Raw genomic sequence first — 20,278 nt, 5'->3', positions numbered from 1 at the left:
GATAGATGGTTCAGTCAGAAAGCATGGTCATTACCCTATGAAAAGTTCCAACAAAGGGCATGCCGCCACTTTACTCATTGCAGAAGTGCCTTTATGACTGTCAGACAAACCAGGAAAGGTGCCAGGGATGCAGAGCAAATGAGCAAAGTGTTTGTGTTTACTTCTCTGAAATGATGGTGCCTCCTGTGACAGACACACACACACACACACACACACACACACACACACACACATGCACACACACACCTTGGTGAGGAGTGCTGAAAACTGGAATTCACCCTTGTGTCTCTTTTTCCTGTATAAGATGCAGATGGGGCACATTTCGTGGACTCTATCCATCCCTGCCCCCACACGCACACGTATACCTAGCCAATGGAAAAGAAAAACGAGTTACTCACTCTACACTGTACAAAGATTTCCAGGCTGCAATGGGAGGGCTTTGCCTCTTCTCGAGGGATGAATAAATAGGTAGCTGTAGAGACAACCTGTCCACAGTCAGGTTGAAGTGAGAACCAGACCAAGGCCTTGTTCATCAGCTGCTGGAGACCCAGGTCTGGTGGCATGGAGAGGACCCTTGTCTGTCTGATACTCATCTTCTTGGGGACCGTGGCCCATAAATCAAGCCCCCAAAGGCCAGATCACCTTCTGATTAGACTTCGTCACCTTATGGACATTGTTGAACAGCTGAAAATCTATGAGAATGACTTGGTAAGGCCATGTTTGTCACAATGCAATTTAAAGGATATTTTTTAATTAATGCAAAAGGAACCTTTTGGCTTGCACCACCAACTCAGAACTAATTCTCTTTGGCTAATTTTCTTAGGATCCTGAACTTCTAACAGCTCCACAAGATGTAAAGGTAAGATCAATTGAATTTATTTCTGAAAATGTATTTTATGTTAAGTTTAAAGTCTAACAAGTCAGTAGAATGATTATTTATGCTTATTTCCAATGACTTTGCGAATTAATGATTGGCAAAATTTTCATTTCCATTTTGGCCATAGATTTACTAGTGAATCAAACAATGACATATTATAAATCCTTATAATGACATATGACATATCCTTTTAAAATACATGTTTTAAAGACAAACCAACCACGACAAAAGGCTATGCTGGGATCAGTTTCTGAACAGTGAGAACTGATATTTCTCATTTTAGAGCCTTGGGATATGAAGACTCTGTAGCTTTCTCTGTAATCTATTTAAGCTAAGAGCCAACATTTGCGTTTTAATAACAGATCTTTTAAAAAGAAAGAAAGAAAGAATGAGATTGCCAGGAAGGCAGAGAGCAGAGTGCAGAAATCACAAGTCTCTGTGTGCAATTCCCATGTACCTGGGCCTCCGTGAGCCTCCTTGTCTTTAGCCTTTGATGAAGTCTTTCCAAAGGGTGGTCCTCTACAGCTCATTCCAGCCCTCGTGCGTTCATAGCTGTCTCTCCCCCGAGAATGTCTTTATTCTGGCCTTCGGTTTGGTACCCTAGCATTGCAAATGAAACTGGGGAAACACTCACACGGCTAGACCTTTAATTGTACAAATCAGGAAAACTAGGAGAGTGTTGCCAGTAATGAGGGCACCGCACAGAGACATTCAAAGAAGAGAATTATGGTAAATGACAGCGTAAAAGTTTAGAAAGTGAGTGAGTCACACCGCCTCTCTGCTCCACAGTTCACTCTCTGCCTCTGAACATGACCACTCTTGGGTTTACTGGGTCCTTTCTAATGAGCAGCCTCTAAACAGAAAGTAGCACATCCCACTTATTGAGAGGACATTTCCAATAAGTGAGAATATTTCTCAATGCGCCTAATTTTCAGCATCTCACGCACCGTGTTTGATGACTGGGGGTAGAGCTCTTTCCCGGGTTTCCTGCCTGCAGCAAAGTAGAACACAGGAAAATCCCTCACCTTCAGCTGAGTTGACCCAATGAGTACTTTTCAGGTACACTTTCTTAGTGAATAGCTTTTAAGTCTGAATTTCCCAGTAGTCACTTTAATTTTTATCACCTTCACATTGCTAACACACAAGACCTGTACAAGCTAATGAGTCCCCTGTGGGATACATGCACAGTCTGGTCCCTCTGTCCTCTCCCTCCATGCTCTTCCCAGTCTCTTATAATCTATCTTCTAACGGAAGATGTTTGAAAATCTTACATCTCCTTGAGAAGATTTGTCTCAGTGAACCTGCATCTTTCCGATGATTTGACCAAGCAGAATTGCCTATGCAGCCATGAGCATTGCTCTAACTGACGCCCTCAAGCTACACTGGCAGGCAATGTAAAGACAGAGGAAGACAAGTAAGGGCTGCAGAAATGATGCACCAAGTTTTCAGAGTTAGCATCCAAAGCAGGGTCTGTAACAAATTCTACAAAGCTACTGAGCTCTGTCGCCAACTCCCTCTTGTGTCTCCTTTTCTCATTTATCCGAGGGTTTGCTGCCCTTCCTCAGGTGAAAGCTGACATTATGTGGGGAACCTTTGGTTGGCACAGTTGGGAATGGGCTGAGGGTGGCGTCTGGTCCCTAGAGGCCAGGGATGCTAGTGAATGTTGTGGAATGAATGTGTGGAATGGATCTGACAACAAAGTTATCCAGTCCAATATACCTGTGTCACTGGGAAACCCTGGTCACCTAACAGCTGCTGACTTGGCCAGGACTTTCCTTCCAAAAGATAAAAATACTTTATTTGTTGTCAGAAATGGGCTGTAAGAAATCAACCTTACATTTCAGCTATTCAGTTGTAGAACTAGCAAGCCAGGTGTGCCTTTTCTGAAAATCTCTTCTCTGCTAAGGTGAGGAGTGGCTTCTCACCTCCTTTCCTTGCTTCCTTACTGTACCTTCCAGTCTGCAGGAGTGAAGGAGGTCTAGAAAATTCCTCACACTCTCCACTGAGGCCCCACTGAGAAAAGTAGCCAGGAAACACGGGCATGATTATCTTCTGGTGCTGGCTCAGAGGCCCAGGGTTCCCTCCATCTCCCTATCAACTCCCCAACCCTCAGTCACTCTGCAGTTCACGTTTCTCCACTGCTTTTCAGCCTCTGACCTGCTCTGAAATCCAGCTTGAGGGTCTTATCCCAGATCACACATTTCTAGAGACAGGCTGCTTCCTGTAGGACAAGACCAAACAGGTGTCTTATCAGTAGTAGACAGGGAAGGGTAGGGACAGTGGCACATCCACATCCTGATGTCATAACTCTCCTCTAGTCTGGCTTTGATGACTGAGCCTGACCATTCCTGGCAGAATAGTCTCTGGGAGTTTGTTCTTACGACCCCTCCCCAAGCTTCTTTGGAACCTAGTTTTTTTGCAGTGTGCAAATGAAAATGTTAACTCAGCAAAATAAGCCTCTGTGAGAAATGCTGGTTTCTCAGATCATCACAGATGAAGCAGTTAGCGTTTTCAGTTTCAGCTGGAAAATTTACCCCTTTAAATATGAATATTATTTTTTCCAGTAAGTTAAGCCGGTTGTGGTCAAAAAGAAGAGAAAAGAAAAAAAGCTTCAACAAGCATGAACATGTGGTTTTCAAGGAAAAAAAAGTGCTATAATTAACATTTATAAATAGTTTCTATTAAATAAGCATTTTGGCAAACATGGGAAGGCCTAGTGACAGGCTACCTGATAGAAGGAACTAGATAAGCCGTGCTGGGCTTGCTGCTACCTATGCAAAGCAAGGCTGATGGGCTCCTGTTATTAGTCAACATCCACGGTGGCCAAGTGCACGGTTGGAAAATGCAAAGCAGGCTGCTGCTTTTCAGCTGATTGTCCCTGAGAAGATTCCGGCAAGATTGCTGGGAAGGAGGGAGGCTTCTGGGTGGAAGTCAGTGGCTTAAGTGAACATCGGTGACAAGAAGATGAAGAAACTTCCAGAGAAAACAGCTCGCTCTCTCTCTCTCTCTCTCTCTCTCTCTCTCTCTCTCCCTCCCTCTCTCTCTCTCTCCCTCCCCCCCCCTCTCTCTCTCTCTCTCTCTCACACACACACACACACACACACACACTCTAAAGGAAATAGCAACCAGTCAGGAGCTCCAGGATCAGAGTTAAGATGGTTTCAGATGTGGCTCTGATGAGCCAAGGCTTCATTCACCTCAGTGGAAAAGCTCTTGCCCAGTGTGTTCTTCCAGTGCATTCCGTTGTTATGATTTTGGCTTCTTCACTGGTCCGTGGATGTTTGACCTGTCCAAGTCTCTGACACAGCCCTTCTAAAGAAGGCTGTCCTTCCCACTGGTTAAGCAAGTCTTAACGTCTGTTTTGACCCTTTATGGGGAATCCTGCCCTACCCAGACATGTCTATGACTGAGATGTTACAAGATGTCTGGTGGCTCTCAAGCAGGTGAAATGCCTCTTAGACTGTACTGTGGAGCAGTCCAAACTCATTCACCTACTAATGGACTCCACACATAGTTACTGAGCACTGGCATTGGGCACTGCAGATTACAGAGCTGCTCTAGGCACACCACCCATGCTGTGTGCAGCGAGGGTGGAAGTGACAAAGATTCTTAGCCAGACTGTTGGATCATTTCCACAAAACTGCTACAGGTCACAATTCACAGCCTCAGAGTTTAGTGACTGCTCCTAAACGAAATTCTCTGTCACAGATAGAAAGACTTGTCTGCTAGCTCAGTGGTAGACTTCTTGCCTATATATGTGTGTCCCTGGGTTCTCTTCAATACCTCCTACACCGCTACAGTCACCCGCATGCACACGAGTGCACACATACACATGTACACATATATAAACATGCACACATATAACACACATACACGTCAGGTTCACATATGCACACACACATGCACACACACATGCACACACACACACTCACTCACATCCAGCCCCACAAAGCTTGTGTCCACTGCTTCAACCTCAGAGTGACATCAGCATGCACCAGGCATAGAAAATTGCGAAGGCTGAGGCCCTGCTTGTCTCTGTGCGGTAGGAAATGGCTCCTTTTTCTCCCAGACAGAGAAGCTGTCTGAGTGGGGGAAAAACTATCTTTTGCAGTTTTGGACATATGACCAGGCCTAATGAAGCCCCTAAAACAAATGTCCAAAACAAATGTACAAGCAGAAGCTACGGGTTGGAGGATCCTTCTTAACTTCTAACAATGTTCATTGACGTATGCTAATTGTCTGTCCTTCAGGGGCAATGTGAGCACGAAGCTTTTGCCTGTTTTCAGAAAGCCAAACTCAAGCCATCAAACACTGGAAACAATAAGACATTCATCAACGACTTGTTGGCACAGCTGAGGAGGAGGCTGCCTGCTAAGAGGACAGGAAATAAACAGAGGCACATGGCTGTAAGATTGTCCTTTGTCATCTTTCTTGTTGGCAGTTGTCACTCCCACGGAGCATGTATATCTGTATCATAGTTTTTTTTTTTTTTTTTTGATGTCAAACAAGTGATATACTTTTATTTATGACAAGCTTTCTAAGATGCCTCTTAATTGTTTAAAAGAAATATACATGGACCAGCGTGAGGGATAATTGAAGGTTTCCCTGAGGAAATGATGCTTAAGCAGCGACACAAAGGATGGGTACAACTTAAGGAGGTCTATAGCAGTGAGAAGATTGTTAGCTGTAACATACGCTGCTTCACATGTCCATGCAGCTAGAGCCCCTCCCACCTTCTTGCTGAGTTACTCCGCAGTGTACAAGGTGAAGTTTGAGAAGTAGCATTGCCAGGGGTTGGGGATTTAGCTCAGCGGTAGAGCGCTTGCCTAGCGAGCGCAAGGCCCTGGGTTCGGTCCCCAGCCCCGGGAAAAAAAAAAAAAGAAAAAGAGAAGTAGCATTGCCTTTGTTAAGTCTTCACTGTCCAGAAACCCAACTAGAACTGGCTACCACTCCCTGGCAGTGTGTTAAGCTTTGGGATGAAGAAGCCATTAGGAAAAGAATGTGTTCGAAGTTAAGAGATATTTCCCTTTCATCCATGTGCTGGCCATAGCTTGTGGCATCATTGGGGACTAGATTTTAGCTATCTGACAAGAAGAGGGAACAGCTTACAACACCAAGATTAAAATATTACTGTCCCAAGCAAAAGCAGGGTGAACAGTGAACTTAAAAGGGAGCATCTTTTCATGGGGCAGGACAGTCCAGGTTCCTGTTTTCTTTAGGACCCTGAATTTCCTTGTATATCTTCTTTGGTCAACTTTTGTGCAATTCAGAGACTCAAGAATTGACTAATTCAAACATTAATCAAAACCTGCAGAGAGGACATAAACGACATTTCTCTGCCTTATTTATTGGTTGTCTGTCCTTCAAGAAATGCCACATAGGCTAAAATGAAATCATAATTACATTGCAAAAAGGAGTCTTGTTTCTTCTGACTGCTTGGCCTGGTTATTATATGAAAACGTCCCTCTGAAACTTTCTCCACAAAGAAAGGAACTGCCTGAGAAGGTAGTGCATACTTGTGAGGTCAGCACCAGGAAGCTGAGACAGGAGGATTGAGACTTCCAGGACAGTCTGGGTTATCAGGGTGAGACCTGTTCCAAAGTTTTGAAGAAGGAAGGAAGGGAGGGAGGGAGGGAGAAAAGGAAAGGAAGGAAAGCAGGAGGAAAGAGAAATGGGGGTGGGGGACGCACTGAAACTCAGGGCTGTGAAACTCAGGGCAAGAGATTTAGGAAATGGAGCTGTGTGCTATAGACCTGGAACCCAACTCTTCCACACCAAGCTTCTTCATGTAGAGGTGAGGAAAGTGAGAGCTAAGAGGCCGACTTTCTCCAGGTTTCACAAACAGCTGGTCAGGATGAGGAAGAACACAGCTGTTGTGCTGCTTCCAATGGTCTCACCGTAACATCACATGACTGAGGGTTGAGAAGCAGCCTGCTGCTTTGGTAACAAAACAGGAATGAGCATAAAACTGAAGGAGAAAGGGGAAGGGAGGGAGAGAGACTGAGGAGAAGGAAGGAAAGCCAGCCACACTCCTATGATCCCTAGTAATCAAGGGAATGGACCTTAAAAGAGGAAATCCTGTCTTAAATTATGGAAACAGTACCCAACAGTGTAAGACTGGCTGAAGCTCAAAGAGGAAACATGTTTTACAATGTATATTCCTTGAGGTATTTATCCCTTTAGTCTACTTAATAAACTCTAGAAATTTGACACATATGAAACAGTATCTGCTCAGATGATCTCTGTAGACTTGTACATAAAAGGGGACAGCACTTCTGTATCCAAAAATAGTAAGTGCTCTGTCTGTGCTGGAAAACAAAGCAGCTGCCACATATCCTGTGCTGAAAGCTTATCTAAGGCCCAGGAAACCCTTGTACTTGGTTATAAACTAACAACAAACAGGCATAACAAGCAGGGCAACAAGAATGCAAAGGAAGAGGAGGGGGAGAAGGAGGGGCAGGAGGGGGAGGGGGAGGAGGAGAAGGAGAAAAGAAGAGAAAGAAGGAGAAGAGGAGGAGGAAGAGGAGGGGAGTGGGGGGAGGAGGAGGAGGAGGAGGAGGAGGAGGAGGAGGAGGAGGAGGAGGAGGAGGAGGAGGAGGAGGAACCCCCCATATAATAGTTTAAACACTAAAATACCAGAGTTGTCTCTGAGGATGAAATCACAAGTGGTTTCCAGAACGATTTTACAGAATTTTTCCTGTTTGTTACTGAATGTGACTTATGTTTGCAAGAGAAGAAATGCATTTTACATAAGTATTTTATGAAGTACAAAGTATTTAAAAGGAATTTTAAAAGTTTTTAAAGATTTATTTATTTATTTATTTGATTTCCAGAAATGCCCTTCCTGTGATTTGTATGAGAAAAAAACACCCAAAGAATTCCTTGAAAGACTAAAATGGCTCCTTCAAAAGGTAAGCCCTTAAATGAATTTCTTTCTCTCCCATACTGTCTCCGGGTTGCCTCTTGTGCCCAGTGACTCACAGGCTGTCGTTTCCACAGATGATTCATCAGCATCTTTCCTAGAACACATAGGACCTGAAGATTCCCGAGGACAGCGGACAGTATAGACGCTCACAAACACAGGAGTACATCTTTCCTCCTGGGATTCTGAGTGGAGAAGTACGATATATTATGATAGGAACAACTAAGAAAAGCTGCAGATTAAGATCCTTTTGCCCACTTACTGTGCAGATATTGCGGTTCCCTGCACAGACTCCATGCTGTCAACATGGAAAATCTCTTCTCAGCAAGAGCCAGCTTATTGTGGTGACAGGATTTCTGGGACTTCTCACGTTGTGGCTTCATCTTATTGCCCGACTGTGACATTCTTTGATCAGAAAGGGAAAACTAAAAATTTTAACTAAAAATAAGGCTAGAGAACTTGTTGGTCTGCAAGAATAAGACCTATTATGACCCTAACTGAAGGATGTAAGCTGAAAATACATAAGCATAAGATTATATTGAAGACTGAAGTCTTTATTCTTTACGAAAATCTTTGTACTTGAAAGCATGTCTGAAGGGTTTACTCGTTACATTAACATCTGGCCCAGTGATAACTGATCTACTTATTCTCTACCGGACAGCTTCTCCTGATGGGCACAAACAATTTTTCTTCTTGATTAGGTCTATTAAAATATTTAAGTATGGTAGAATTTAACCTATTTATGAGGTTCACCCCTGGCCTTCACTGTTTTTCTAAAGCGGGAAGGACGTGTTAAGAAGCAGGCTTGACTTGCCTTCCTCTCAATGTCAAGATCCTTTATAAGCTAATAGTGTAATCTTGTGAAGAAGGTAACCAAATATCACCAGTCTTCTGGAGCCAAATATAGTCTCCAGTTTTGTAGCGCTCACCTCCAGTGGTTATGGGTGTGCTGTGAGGAATCTGCTAACTCCAGCCTCAGTCTCCTCTCCCACATCCTTTCCTTCCTTTCTGATGCGTAAAATGAAACTTCTAAGAACAGGCATTTCCAACAAGTTCAGCATTTAAGACACATCACGTGCACACTTTTGATAAGTTAAGTTCAATCATGTATTTAAAGTCGAAATCAGGAGATAAGTCAAGAGACCAGAGGTTCTGTCCCGGTTTTAAACGGACCTTTACCTACCATTCTGATCTTTTAACCACAGAGCCTACACTGAGCAAATGGTTCCACCATTTGATATCAATTCCAACAGTATGTTTCAACAGCAAGTTAAAAAGTCTAGAAAGTCATTTCCCCTGGAATAGTATAATCTCTTTGTAAATTTCTTACTGTTAAAATGGATCTGAGATCCCAGGCATGACCTGGGGGAAGTCTTTGCTCCAAGAAAAAAGTATCTGTATTTAAAAGTACCTTTAAAACAAGCGCAGACACAGCACACTGCTCTAAGACAGAGCTGACTATTATTAATTGATTCCCAGAAAAGTGTCACAATCAGAAACAATGTATTTTCTTAAATTGTTAAACTATGTATTGCAAAGAAACGGTGTAACTGTGAATGTGCGACTCTTGATGACATTCTAGCCCACTTAAGTGTCTGACGGTGCTAGCATGGGTTGTTGAATTTGCTGCTGGGAAGCTGAAGTAGAGATGCAATGATGGAGAGGGACAGCTTCTCTGTGTCTTATTCTGTGACTATTTCTGGCTGTATAACTGTTGACTTCTTGACACTGTGATTTTTATATTTAAGACGACATATTTATTTTGGTGTGTTTATTGTTAAAAATCTGTTCTAGGCTTTTAAACCATTGACTATTTCTACTCTAGAAGTACAACTAATTCAGTGCAGACAGGCTAAGAGCTTGCAGAGTTCGGAAGCCCTAAAGGCCTCTCCACTAGCCAAGGCCAAGCGATGCTTTACTAACTAGACAGAGCAAGTCTTGCACAGCAGTCTTGAACCTCTCTGTGCTCGAGACTCAGCCAGTCCTTGACATTTTTGTTCTCTGTGGGTGGCAATACCTTGGGCCTGATACACTGTTGACATGGAGGTTGCCCCTGGTGTAAGCTTTTTTTGGTTTTCATTTTCCTATCTATAGAACAAGGATGTGTGACTTTCCTAAGTCTATTCTGTATTTTTTTTTGAGCTTTATATGTCTGAGTTTTAATGTTTCCAGTACACTTACAAGAGCACCTGACCACACTCATGAGTTAAATTTCATCCCAAGTGTGATATTTAGTTGCTCAAAAAGGAAAGAAAGAAGGAAGAAAGGCGAGAGAGAGAGAGAGAGAGAGAGAGAGAGAGAGAGAGAGAGAGAGAGAGAGAGACATTGCTGTAGGTCATGAGAGTTCAGAGAAAATCAGTTATGGCTGTTAATAGTGTAGCTGAAAGTGTTTTCTTTGTATATGTGAATAAATTTATAGCATTATTGACCTATGTTACTGCTCTGTTTTATTTACAGTCACATCTGAGAATTTAGTTTTAATATGAATGATGTACTTTATAACTTAATGATTATTTATTATGTATTTGGTTTTGAATGTTTGTATTCATGGCTTCTTATTTAAGACATGATCGTATTAAATACTACTCAGTCAGTACAACTGTCTGTTGTGATCTCTGAATGTCCTTAATGCGACCATCCTGGCAGAAAACTTGGGTGCACAGGTTTTCTAAGGCTACAGCATAGATGTAGTTTTTGTTCACTGCCACCAAAATAAAACCATCCCCTGCTCTTGCTCAAAGACCCCACTTCCTTTGCAGACCACCCTCTGAATACCTGGCAGGCTTGAAGTGGCTGAAAATTGCCTGTTTCTCCGACACATGTGTTCCATGTAGATTACACTCCTGGGTTCATGTCGCTCCCTTTTGGCTGTGTGTCTCTTAATTTCAATGTTTTTTTTTAATCTGCATCTGTGGGTTACTATGTTGTGCTCATCAAGGCCTTAGTTGTGCTCCTTGGTAATTTCTGCTCCCCTCTCGGGTGACTGCAGTGAGGTGGATTCACCAGGAGGCTCCCAGAACTTTGAACGTCTCTGTGTGAGCACCTGTGTCCTTTACCCACTGTCACTCTCAGGGCCACGGCCCAGACTCTCACACATGGAAACCCAGCATTTACTACCGGTCACATAGCTCGAGAACCATCAAATTCCTACTGTCTCTGTAAAGCCAGGCCTTCCTGACCCCTCCCTGGGTCCTCACCTTCTCTGGAGCCCTGGCCACTGAGTCCCTGGAACCTGGAGCCAGGGGCTGAGCAAAACATGGTGCCTCTACCTGCTTGAGAACCTGCCCATGAAGTGCACACCTATCTGTGTTCTACTTCAGATTCAAACATTGGCTCTGGCTGCTCGCCTTGGGAAAATTTCAAACACCTTCCATAGCTACTGGAGTCATTTCCCCTCTCTGGCTTCACCCCATCAGTCACCAAACTGAGGCCACCAGGACCTCTTACTTGGATGGTTGTAGAGCCTTCCTAAGCAACTTCTCTGCCCCTGTCCTTGCTCTGCACTAAAAGCTATTTGTAATAAAACAACTTGAATAACTCCTTTAGAAGCCAACCCTCAGGGCCTGTGAGACGCCTCAGCGGATGAAAGCATTCACTGCCAGGCCTGCTGACCGTAACTGGACCCCTAGGACCCACACATGTAGAAAGAGAAAACGGACTTCCGCACATTGTCCCCTGGCCCTCCATATGTGCTCTGTGGTGCATGCACATATCAGAAACATCACACTATGTCCCTCCCTCAACTCAAAGACCCCAACAGTTCCCATGCCACTTAGGGATACTTGGTCTCCCTCTGTCTTCCCACCCTATTTCATTTTCCAGTGGACTCCGGGCACATCGGTATTCTTTCCCCAACATTCCAGGGGAACCCCATCGAGGGCATTTGTACTTCTAAATTTTTGTTTTTCTTTCTGAAGACAGGGTCTTACTCTGTAACCCAGGTTGGCCTGGTACTCAGTACATAGCCCATGCTGGCTTCAATGCTCCTGACTGTGTGTATGTGTGTGCGTTTGTGTGCGTGTGTGTGTGTGTGTGTGTGTGTGTGTGTGTGTGTGCAGAGTTCTTTTATCCTGAATACACCAGCAGAAGTGACAATTTTGAGTATTAAAACTTTCATAACCTGAGAGAGGAAGAGAAAAGGAGGTGTGTGTGTGTGTGTGTGTGTGTGTGTGTGTGTACCTATGTTTGTGTCTACGTGAGTCTGTTTATGTATCTGGTTTCTCTGAATAACTAGGGTGTTGTGGACTTGGTCTAATGCTTGTATTATGTTAACTGGATCTCCAAAATTACATGGGAATCCGCATGTCTGCATGTAAGCCGCTGAGGGTCCCTGCCCCCAGCTGGTTTTGATTGGTGAATAAAGTTGCCAGCAGCAACAAAGGGAGGCAGAGGCAGTACTTTCAGGATTCCCAGGCAAGGGATTGAGGGAGGAGGAAGGAGAAAGCCACCAAGCTGGGAAAGCTGTAGCTGCCATGCCTGAGAAGTGCAGGACAGAGAGACAGCCAACACGTAAATGCCAGGGACCCTGACCCTGGAGGGCAACAGGTCTGGTCCTGGGCAGCAAGATAGAATACAGGTCTAAGTGATGAGTTAGGATTATCAAAAGTACATCAGTCATGTGGAGGTTAGGAAGTGACCCAGTGTGTGCGCATGTGCATGTGCGTGTGTTTCATTCAGGAACCCAAAACACACTGGGGCAGGTATCAAGGAACGTACACCGCCCGGTCTATCTGAGTAGAGATTAATTGACTACCAAAGCACTAGGGGCCAGTGATTTCCTAAGGGAAGAGAAAGAGAAACCGAGCTGACTGGCGGGGCATGGTCACAGCAGGTAGAGCTCCAGACTGCCCTGACTGCATGGGACCTGAGGATTGTTAGTTACATTGGAGGCGCAAGGGTTTGGGTGTCTACTTCTGACAGCCATCCATGCACAGTGAACTTCAGGCGAGGTGAGATTACTCCAGAATTTCTAATATCTAAGATACCCTTGACACACACAGAAGACAAGGCAATATAACCTCACAGAACTGAGGGGACAGACCTGCAGGGCCCTGACATAAATCCCCACTGCTAATGTCACAGTGGCCTTTTTCCTTCTAAGTTTATTTTTCAAAACATAAAGGTAGAGAAGAGATTACGTTTGTAATCATCGTGAGAGGGTTTTCAGTATTGTTAGGCTATGCCTGAGCCATGAAGCTAAGCACGGTTTTACATCTATTACATTTTACCTAGATTATTGCCTTCACAGTTACAACTGAATTCTCTTTAAGCTTTTTTAACATAAAGGAGTCCAATTTCTAGAGATATCTTTGCATCCTAAACAGAGAATGCTCAGTAATAGAATCTGATGCTCTAACGTACACCCCAAGTCCTTCACACCCAGAGGTACTTTCTCCTCCTTCCAACGTTCTTGCTAGCCACAGACAACTCCAGGCTACAAACAGACTCACCCCCCACACAGACATTCACAGTCTCGGTGGTCAGTGGTTTCGAGGCTTCCAGTCACCCACTCTCTTATGTGACTCACTTAAGGCCAGCCATTATTTGGTGGAGAAGACAGCATGAATGGAGTCAACACACTGACATCTGCTGATTGATAAACCCATCCTGAGGAGAGAAAAGATACTGGGCTGATGCTGCGGAGGGAAGGGCCAAAGGTAGTGAGGATGGAAAAGATACCACAAGGAGGAAGGGAAGATGTCCATTATCCAGTCCACAGACTGTCTAGCACCCTGCTTCCCTAATAATTAGGGAACTGAACAGCTTTCTAGCTTGAAGTAGAAGTTTCACGCCTTGGCTCTGTTCTAAAGTTATGGATGCTGGATAATAGCTGGTTAGGTCTGATTCTAACCTTCCAGGATGGACAAAGGCTGGAGATCTGCCCCCAGTGTTACATTCACGGTATGTCTCGGGGCAGATGCACTTGCCTGTGCTGATGACATCACTTCTGATTTCCTCGCAAGAGCTCCACACTGTGGCCCTCCACCCTGAGGCTGTGCTGCCCCCTGTAGGGAGAATGCAAACACTTCAAGTGCCAGGTTCCAAAGGGATACATCTTGTCACCCCACACCTGCAAAACAGTTGGTATTCTCTGAGATACGATCATCTCACAATAAAGGTAGCTTTAGAGCCAGGAAAGGGTGTGGGGGAGGGCCTGGATGATGGCTTAATTAACAAAGTTCTTTCTGTGTAAGCATAAAACCCAAGTTTGATTCCCAGAACTCACGTTTGTTAGGGAAAAAAAAAAGGTTTAAGTTTGTAATCCCAGCGCCAAGGAGGCAAACACAGGTGGGTCTCAGGAGTTCACTGATCAGCTATCATAGCTGAAGTCAAATTGTTGTTCTGGGTCTCAAGTGTGATACTGAAAATCAATATTCATGACAAAATGAGGAATGACACTTGGGTGCGCACAGGCACATGCACATGTACGATTACACACACACACACACACACACACACACACACGCTTCTGCACATACGTATAAACAGCTCTGCACACACAGACGTGTTTCTGTACACACATGCATATACACACACTCTCTCTCACACATAACCCTAAATAAATCAGTGTGAAGAGAGAGGCATGGGTGTGAAAGCTACCACTGTCATGCCGTGTGTGAACTTTGGGAAAACAGAACTCGTTGGTCCTCACACAGGCAGAGCACCTGACTACTGGCTTGCAGCTCTTTTTCTGGACTCCTTAAAAGCAGGGAAATGCCACACTTCCTCTTTCATTTATTAGAAGCCCAGAGGTACTGCAGATGTCCTCACCTTGACATGATCTTAAGATTTTAAGCCCTCTAAGACCACAGAACCCTCACATAGGTGAAATGGAGCAAGCAGAAGAGCTTGGGTGTGTGCACACATCTGGGAATACAGCAGCTTACGTCAGGCTGGCTCTGTGTCTGGTAGCAACTGTGTTGACGGCTTTGCCTTACCTCATTTTCAGAGCACTTCTTTCAGGGCAGAGCCCCCCACCCCAACCCTGTGAGAAGCCCCTTCCTTCAGTGCTGGCCTCATGGGACTATGTTTTAATTCAGTTTCCTATGAAACAGGAAGCTAAGGCACTCCCAGGGCTACCAGAGAAGAAAGGTTCAAGGACACTGTAAAGTGAACACGGCAGGCAAGTCCCCTCCTGCAGATGCCTCCCAGAATGCCGTTTCTGGGTCTCAACCTCTTCGGTGTTATTTAGCATCTTGTACGTTCTGTTTCTGCTGTTTCGGAGAGTTGAACCAAAGGCCTCAGGTGTCCCAAGCAAGTGCTCTGTGATAAAGCCATATTCCCAGCTTTATTCCTTTTGAAGAGTGGGGAACAGCAAATAAATCCCAAGCCACATTCTACTGGCCTTGTCCACCCTCAGTATTAGCACCACACATTCTATTTACGAGCCTCCAACTCAGCTGGGGAAGTCCTTACCTCAGCTCAGCTGAAGCAACACCAAGCCTTCTGCTGCTTTTGTTTTAATTCTTTGAAGAGAGAGCTTCTTTTCCCCCAGGATGCTAGGATCTGGGTTCCTGTGCCACCATGCACCAGCACACGAGCTATCTCTTCTGTTCTTTCCTGATAGCATAAGGGGAACCATGACCACCTAACCAGTCGTTTCATATGACTAAAACATCAACAGCATGCCACTGTTTTTTATTTACCATGTAAACTCATAATCTCAGAATAGTTGCAAAAGTACTGGGTGTTGCTAATATTTTTGTTGTATTAAGACAGGATTTCACTATGTGCCCCAGGCTGGCCTTTAACTGAAGGTTCTACTACTGCAGCCTCCTGAGTTCTAGGATGACAGGTGAACGCCACCAACCTTTGTTGGTTTTATTGACATCACTAAAAGGGATCAAAACGGGGGCTGAGGAGTAGGTTAACCAGTTGGTTGAGTGCTTAGAACCTAGTGTGTGAGGTTCAGTCTCCAGCATTGCATGCATGAAACATTGCACCCACCATTGCATAAAACTGAGACAGATATTAACGTTCCTTATTATGCGACTCCTTTTAGGTGCTTGCTCACGACACTGTGACAGAGCTCTAACTCCATTTAAACAACCATGCAGAGGCAACAGCGATAAGCCTTGGGCTGAATGCTTGAGTGAAAAAGCCATTATTTGTATTGGATTAAAAATAACCCAAAGTAGGAGGATGAGGAGATAGCTCAGTAGGCGAGAGCCTGAGTTCAATTCCCAGAACCCACATTTATAAAGCATTACTCATGCTTACAATCCCAACACTGGGGAGGCAGATCTTTGGGCCCTGCTGCCCAGTCAGCCTGGCTAAAGCAGCAGGCCTCAGGCCAGTGAGAGGCCTTGACTCCCAAAAACCACAAGGAAGATGATACCTGGAGAATGACTACATGTTAGCTCACATGCGTACCTGCACACATGAACACGCCTACACACACACACACACACACACACACACACAGAGAGAGAGAGAGAGAGAGAGAGAGAGAGAGAGAGAGAGAGAGAGAGAGAGAGAAACATGCAGCAGGATCAAAAGTGGGGGCAAAAATAAGAAGATTCTCTTTTAAAAGGCAGCTGAATTGAGAATATATGTATTCATGACTTTCTCCTGTGGGTTCTGTCCAAGCCATGAAGATGGAAAGAGAGAGCTTCACTCTACAATGAGAAGGTACCAGAATGCTTAGTTCAGTGGGGCGGAGTAGTTGGGGATTGAGGACATATGGGAAGAAGCTTCTAGAACTGCACATACCCTGCCTCAATCTTGAGACAGCCTCTGAGCTCAAGGACCCTGTGGACAACAAGATGTGGAGGGTAGACAGTGATCTCGGCCAGTGTTTGCTTCTGTGGAGAGAGTAGGCATGTGATTCCCCCGGGCTGAAAGGGCATGGTGAATCCTCTGGCTTTTCATTGAAACCCTCAAGAGGTAGAGACCTTGGTAGAAAGACTCAAATTCAAACTCAAAAAATCCACTCAAGAAACAGAGACAGACAAAAGCAAACCTGTCTAGTAAGATAGAAAATCAAGTCTCTACAAGTTCAAGCAATGAGTCAAAACTTAAACATTCAATTTAAAATAATCGCTATGCCCTAGGGGAAGGTGATAGAGTGCTGAACTTCTGTGAATTGCTGTAGAATGTACCCGTCCCACCCTCCTCCACCAGGAAGAAGGAAAGAGAGAAAGAGATAGTAGGGAGGAGGTAGTCTGGGAGGAGGGAGAGTGGAGACATACTGCTCATCGTCAGGAGAAAAGCAACCAGAAGAAATAGATGGCAGCTTAAAACCAAACAACAGCACGTGGAGGTTATAGTTCCACAGTATTCAATAGGAATGTTTCAAGACACAGAATAAATGGTCATAACGAACTAATACAGTACCAGGGAACATACAAATCTACAGAGACACTCAATGCTGTAACGTCAGAAGGGAGAATCTCATTGGATGGACTCAGCAGGTTGAACACTGCAGAATAAAAAGCCAATGACCTTGCAGATGGAGTTGAACGTTTCCAATGGAACCAACATGAAAGAATGAGTGAGCTGGGGCTTGTGTCAACGTCAGCTGCTCTGATGTATGAAGCTGGGCTTCTGGGGACTGAAATGAGAAGGGAGATAATGGAGCAGAAGAACAAAGTTGATAGGCATGGTGGCCACAGCTTTTCAAGTCGGTTGAAAACCCATTTCCAGACCTAAGTAGCCCACAGACTCTCATGTGGAATGGCCTCAGAGAAAAGCATATCTATCCAAAATCATCCCGATCAAATTTCTAAAACCCAAGGAAACACTCACACAGCCCTTAGATGGGAGGAGGGCATGCCAGGGGAGGACGGTGGGGAGGAGGAGGGTGGGGAGGAGGAGGCTGGGCCTCTCGTTAGAAAGCAAAGCAAAATAAATGATTAAAAATAAATCCCATCTTTAATGTACTTTGAAAGTCTTAGTCCAAACTCTACGTTAAAATGTTCTATCAGAATGAAGAAAATACGAAAGCATTTCCTATCTTAGAAGGGCTAATGAAAGGAAGTGCTTCAAGCTAAAGAAAACAACAGCAGATGGACACTCAGATTTCTAGGAAGAAGTAAGAGATAAGGAGCACTGGAAATAGATCCACAAGCAAATATAGAATAAAAATCTATGTTTTTCTCTTACTTTTTTCAAGGACAAATACCCTTTAAATGCCCAAAAGTATAAATTACTGTATAGATTGTTTTTTTTTAAAGAAACCAACATATTAACTGAATGGAATGGTGGTAGGGTTTTGAAGTTCATCTTGGAAACTGGGGGAGGCCACCAAGGCTTTCTGTGAACAATGTCAAACCGAGTTCAGAGTGGAGAAGGCCGCAAAGAGATGTAAGAGCTCAGGGAAGCCAGTTTCCCCAGGGTTATCAGCAACTGCTAAGGATGTCAGCCAAGGGAGAGAGTTTGTGAAGGAAAGAATGACATGGAGAAGGGGACTTTACATGTTTACTGTAAAAGTGGGTGATGGAGACAGTAAGATTCTGGGGGTAAGGACCCCATTCCTCTCATTTTCCATGAGCCTGTCTTTCTATTTTGAGACCTGGTTGTTCACAGGACATCAGGTCAGGGGATAATAATCAGTTCTCTTGGGTTCTTTATGATGTCAGCCAATAGGAAAGACTTAAAAACACAAAACATATTTTGTCTTGGAAAGTTTTCACTATGAGAAAGAAAAAGAAACTTAATTCTGACATAAAAGTCCAGAAGTCCAAGAAGACAAAGACCAAAACATCAACAGTCAAAACAGCACTGCGTTGAAGAACCCCTGTGTACTGGACAGTCTGCTAAGAACATGCTGTGCTTACAGGAGGCCTTGAAATGTAAACTTCAGGACAACAGACTGCCAAGCATGGTAGAAGAGGGTTCTCTCCTTTGACACCTTTGGCATATTAGACCGAACAGATGATGATGGCCCTGTCCTCTGATCCTTAGACGCCACTGCACTGCCTTATCCTAAGCTGTGTCAATAAAACACCTCTAGATGTTTCCCTATGTCCTTCAAGAGGCACAGGCATTGCCTAGGTGATCTGCTAGGTAGGGAGGTCTTCTAATTATGGGACCATTCAGTAGACAGTACAGCCCTTCAGAAGCCCGCAAGCCTCTCTGGTCATGAAGAAGCTACAGCTGAAGGAGAGAAGACCGGGTGAGTTGTGGGGAAGTGAGCAGACCATTGGCACAAAAACAAATGCAATGTTGGCTACAGAAGAGCAAATACAAGCCCTGAAGAACCTCGTGCTGTGTTTGTGTGCATGTCTATGTGAAGAAAAATACCAACTCTTTCCTGGACAAGAACTTGGACCTGTGGGTTACATGTGGGGCTTATTTCCAGAGCTAGGATTAGCAATGTATCTAAGGGTTGGATCAAACATTTCACAGAACATGCTAAAAGCTATGCCATGCAGACTACTAATGATCCCATAACCCCATGACTATATGTATAGACAAGCATATGCCACATGTGGGCAGAAGTTTCAAGTCACCTACCCAGGTCACCAGTCTGTTGAGTGGCCAGGGATGACAGGACTTTGTGTTCTCCATTCCTAGAAGGAGCTCCTCACTGGACCGAGTTGGCATGGATCAAACAGACCCAATGCTACACATAATAAGCAATCCTGACAGACAGAATGAAATCGGTGTAGCCCCGCTCCTGTTGACTGTTATGTCATGAGACACTTTGCACAAGGCTTTCCAGGTTCATGTTGTAAGCGCTGGCTACAGTGTCACACTTTGCTGATGAGTTGCAAACCAGATCTCCCCCCAACCCCTTACGAGACTGCTCTTTCCATATGCCATACTGGTGCACTGTTGATAGAGGCCAGGAACACTTGTCAGGCAGGCAGACACTTGCCTTGCTTGCTGTGAAGGGAACAGAACATGCCGCTCAAAACCTTGCTTCTATGGCACAAGAACTTCCACTGGTCAGGGTCTTCCCTCACAAGAGCTCCAGGTTCTGTACAGGAAAACTGACCCACAACAATTTGCCATGGTTTTCTATTCTATTATTCTGACTTACTTACTTACTTACTTACTTAATTTGTTTGTTTGTTTACTTATTTATAAGTCAGGGTTTCCCTGTGTAGCCCTGACTGTCCTAGAACTCATGCCAGAAACCAGGAGGCCTGGCTATCCTGGAACTCATGCTATATACCAGGCTGGCCTCAAACTCAGAGATTTGCCAGCCTTTGCCTCCCAAGGGGTTAAGAGGGTGTGGGTCACCATGCCCAGCTACTCTGACATTTCTGAGGAGCCCTTCACTAACTCTCATTTGAATGAGCCTGAGTAGTTAGGCTCAGATTAAATGTTTTGGGCAGGATACAACATGGATGAGATTCTGCCTTTCTCAGTATGAAATGTTAGGAAGAACGTGACTTTAAGTGGCCAACACATGTCTTTCTCTGAGTATCTAGCTTGAGCAGGGATGGTGTCAAACATGAGCCAGGGGCTTCACCTACAAAGCAGAAACAGTGAGGAGGGCACTGGGAAGCCAATGTCCCTTAGATAATTCT

General features: G+C 44.5%; 1 protein-coding gene across 1 annotated transcript; it reads left to right on the top strand.

Moving 5' to 3' along the window:
• Positions 1-490: 490 nt before the first annotated feature.
• On the top strand, positions 491-10,393 carry Il21 (interleukin 21). Its single transcript, NM_001108943.3, has 5 exons — positions 491-708; positions 824-859; positions 5,128-5,283; positions 7,711-7,788; positions 7,877-10,393. Exons 1-5 carry the CDS (start codon positions 562-564, stop codon positions 7,898-7,900), a joined length of 441 nt encoding a protein of 146 aa, NP_001102413.1. The 5' UTR covers positions 491-561; the 3' UTR covers positions 7,901-10,393.
• Positions 10,394-20,278: the final 9,885 nt, after the last annotated feature.

The sequence above is a fragment of the Rattus norvegicus genome, chromosome 2 (genome assembly GCF_036323735.1).
Source record: "Rattus norvegicus strain BN/NHsdMcwi chromosome 2, GRCr8, whole genome shotgun sequence".
Classification (NCBI taxonomy): domain Eukaryota; kingdom Metazoa; phylum Chordata; class Mammalia; order Rodentia; family Muridae; genus Rattus; species Rattus norvegicus.
Note: the sequence above shows the minus strand (reverse complement) of the source record. Positions and strands in the feature narration are given on the sequence as shown.

What these genes read in the sequence shown, in the direction of transcription:
- Il21 (NM_001108943.3), top strand. Translation starts at nt 562, where the DNA reads ATGGAGAGGACCCTTGTCTGTCTGATACTCATCTTCTTGGGGACCGTG. An exon ending in CAGCTCCACAAGATGTAAAG is followed by an intron (nt 860 to 5,127) that starts GTAAGATCAATT and finishes TCTGTCCTTCAG; the next exon opens with GGGCAATGTGAGCACGAAGC. An exon ending in ATAAACAGAGGCACATGGCT is followed by an intron (nt 5,284 to 7,710) that starts GTAAGATTGTCC and finishes TTTGATTTCCAG; the next exon opens with AAATGCCCTTCCTGTGATTT.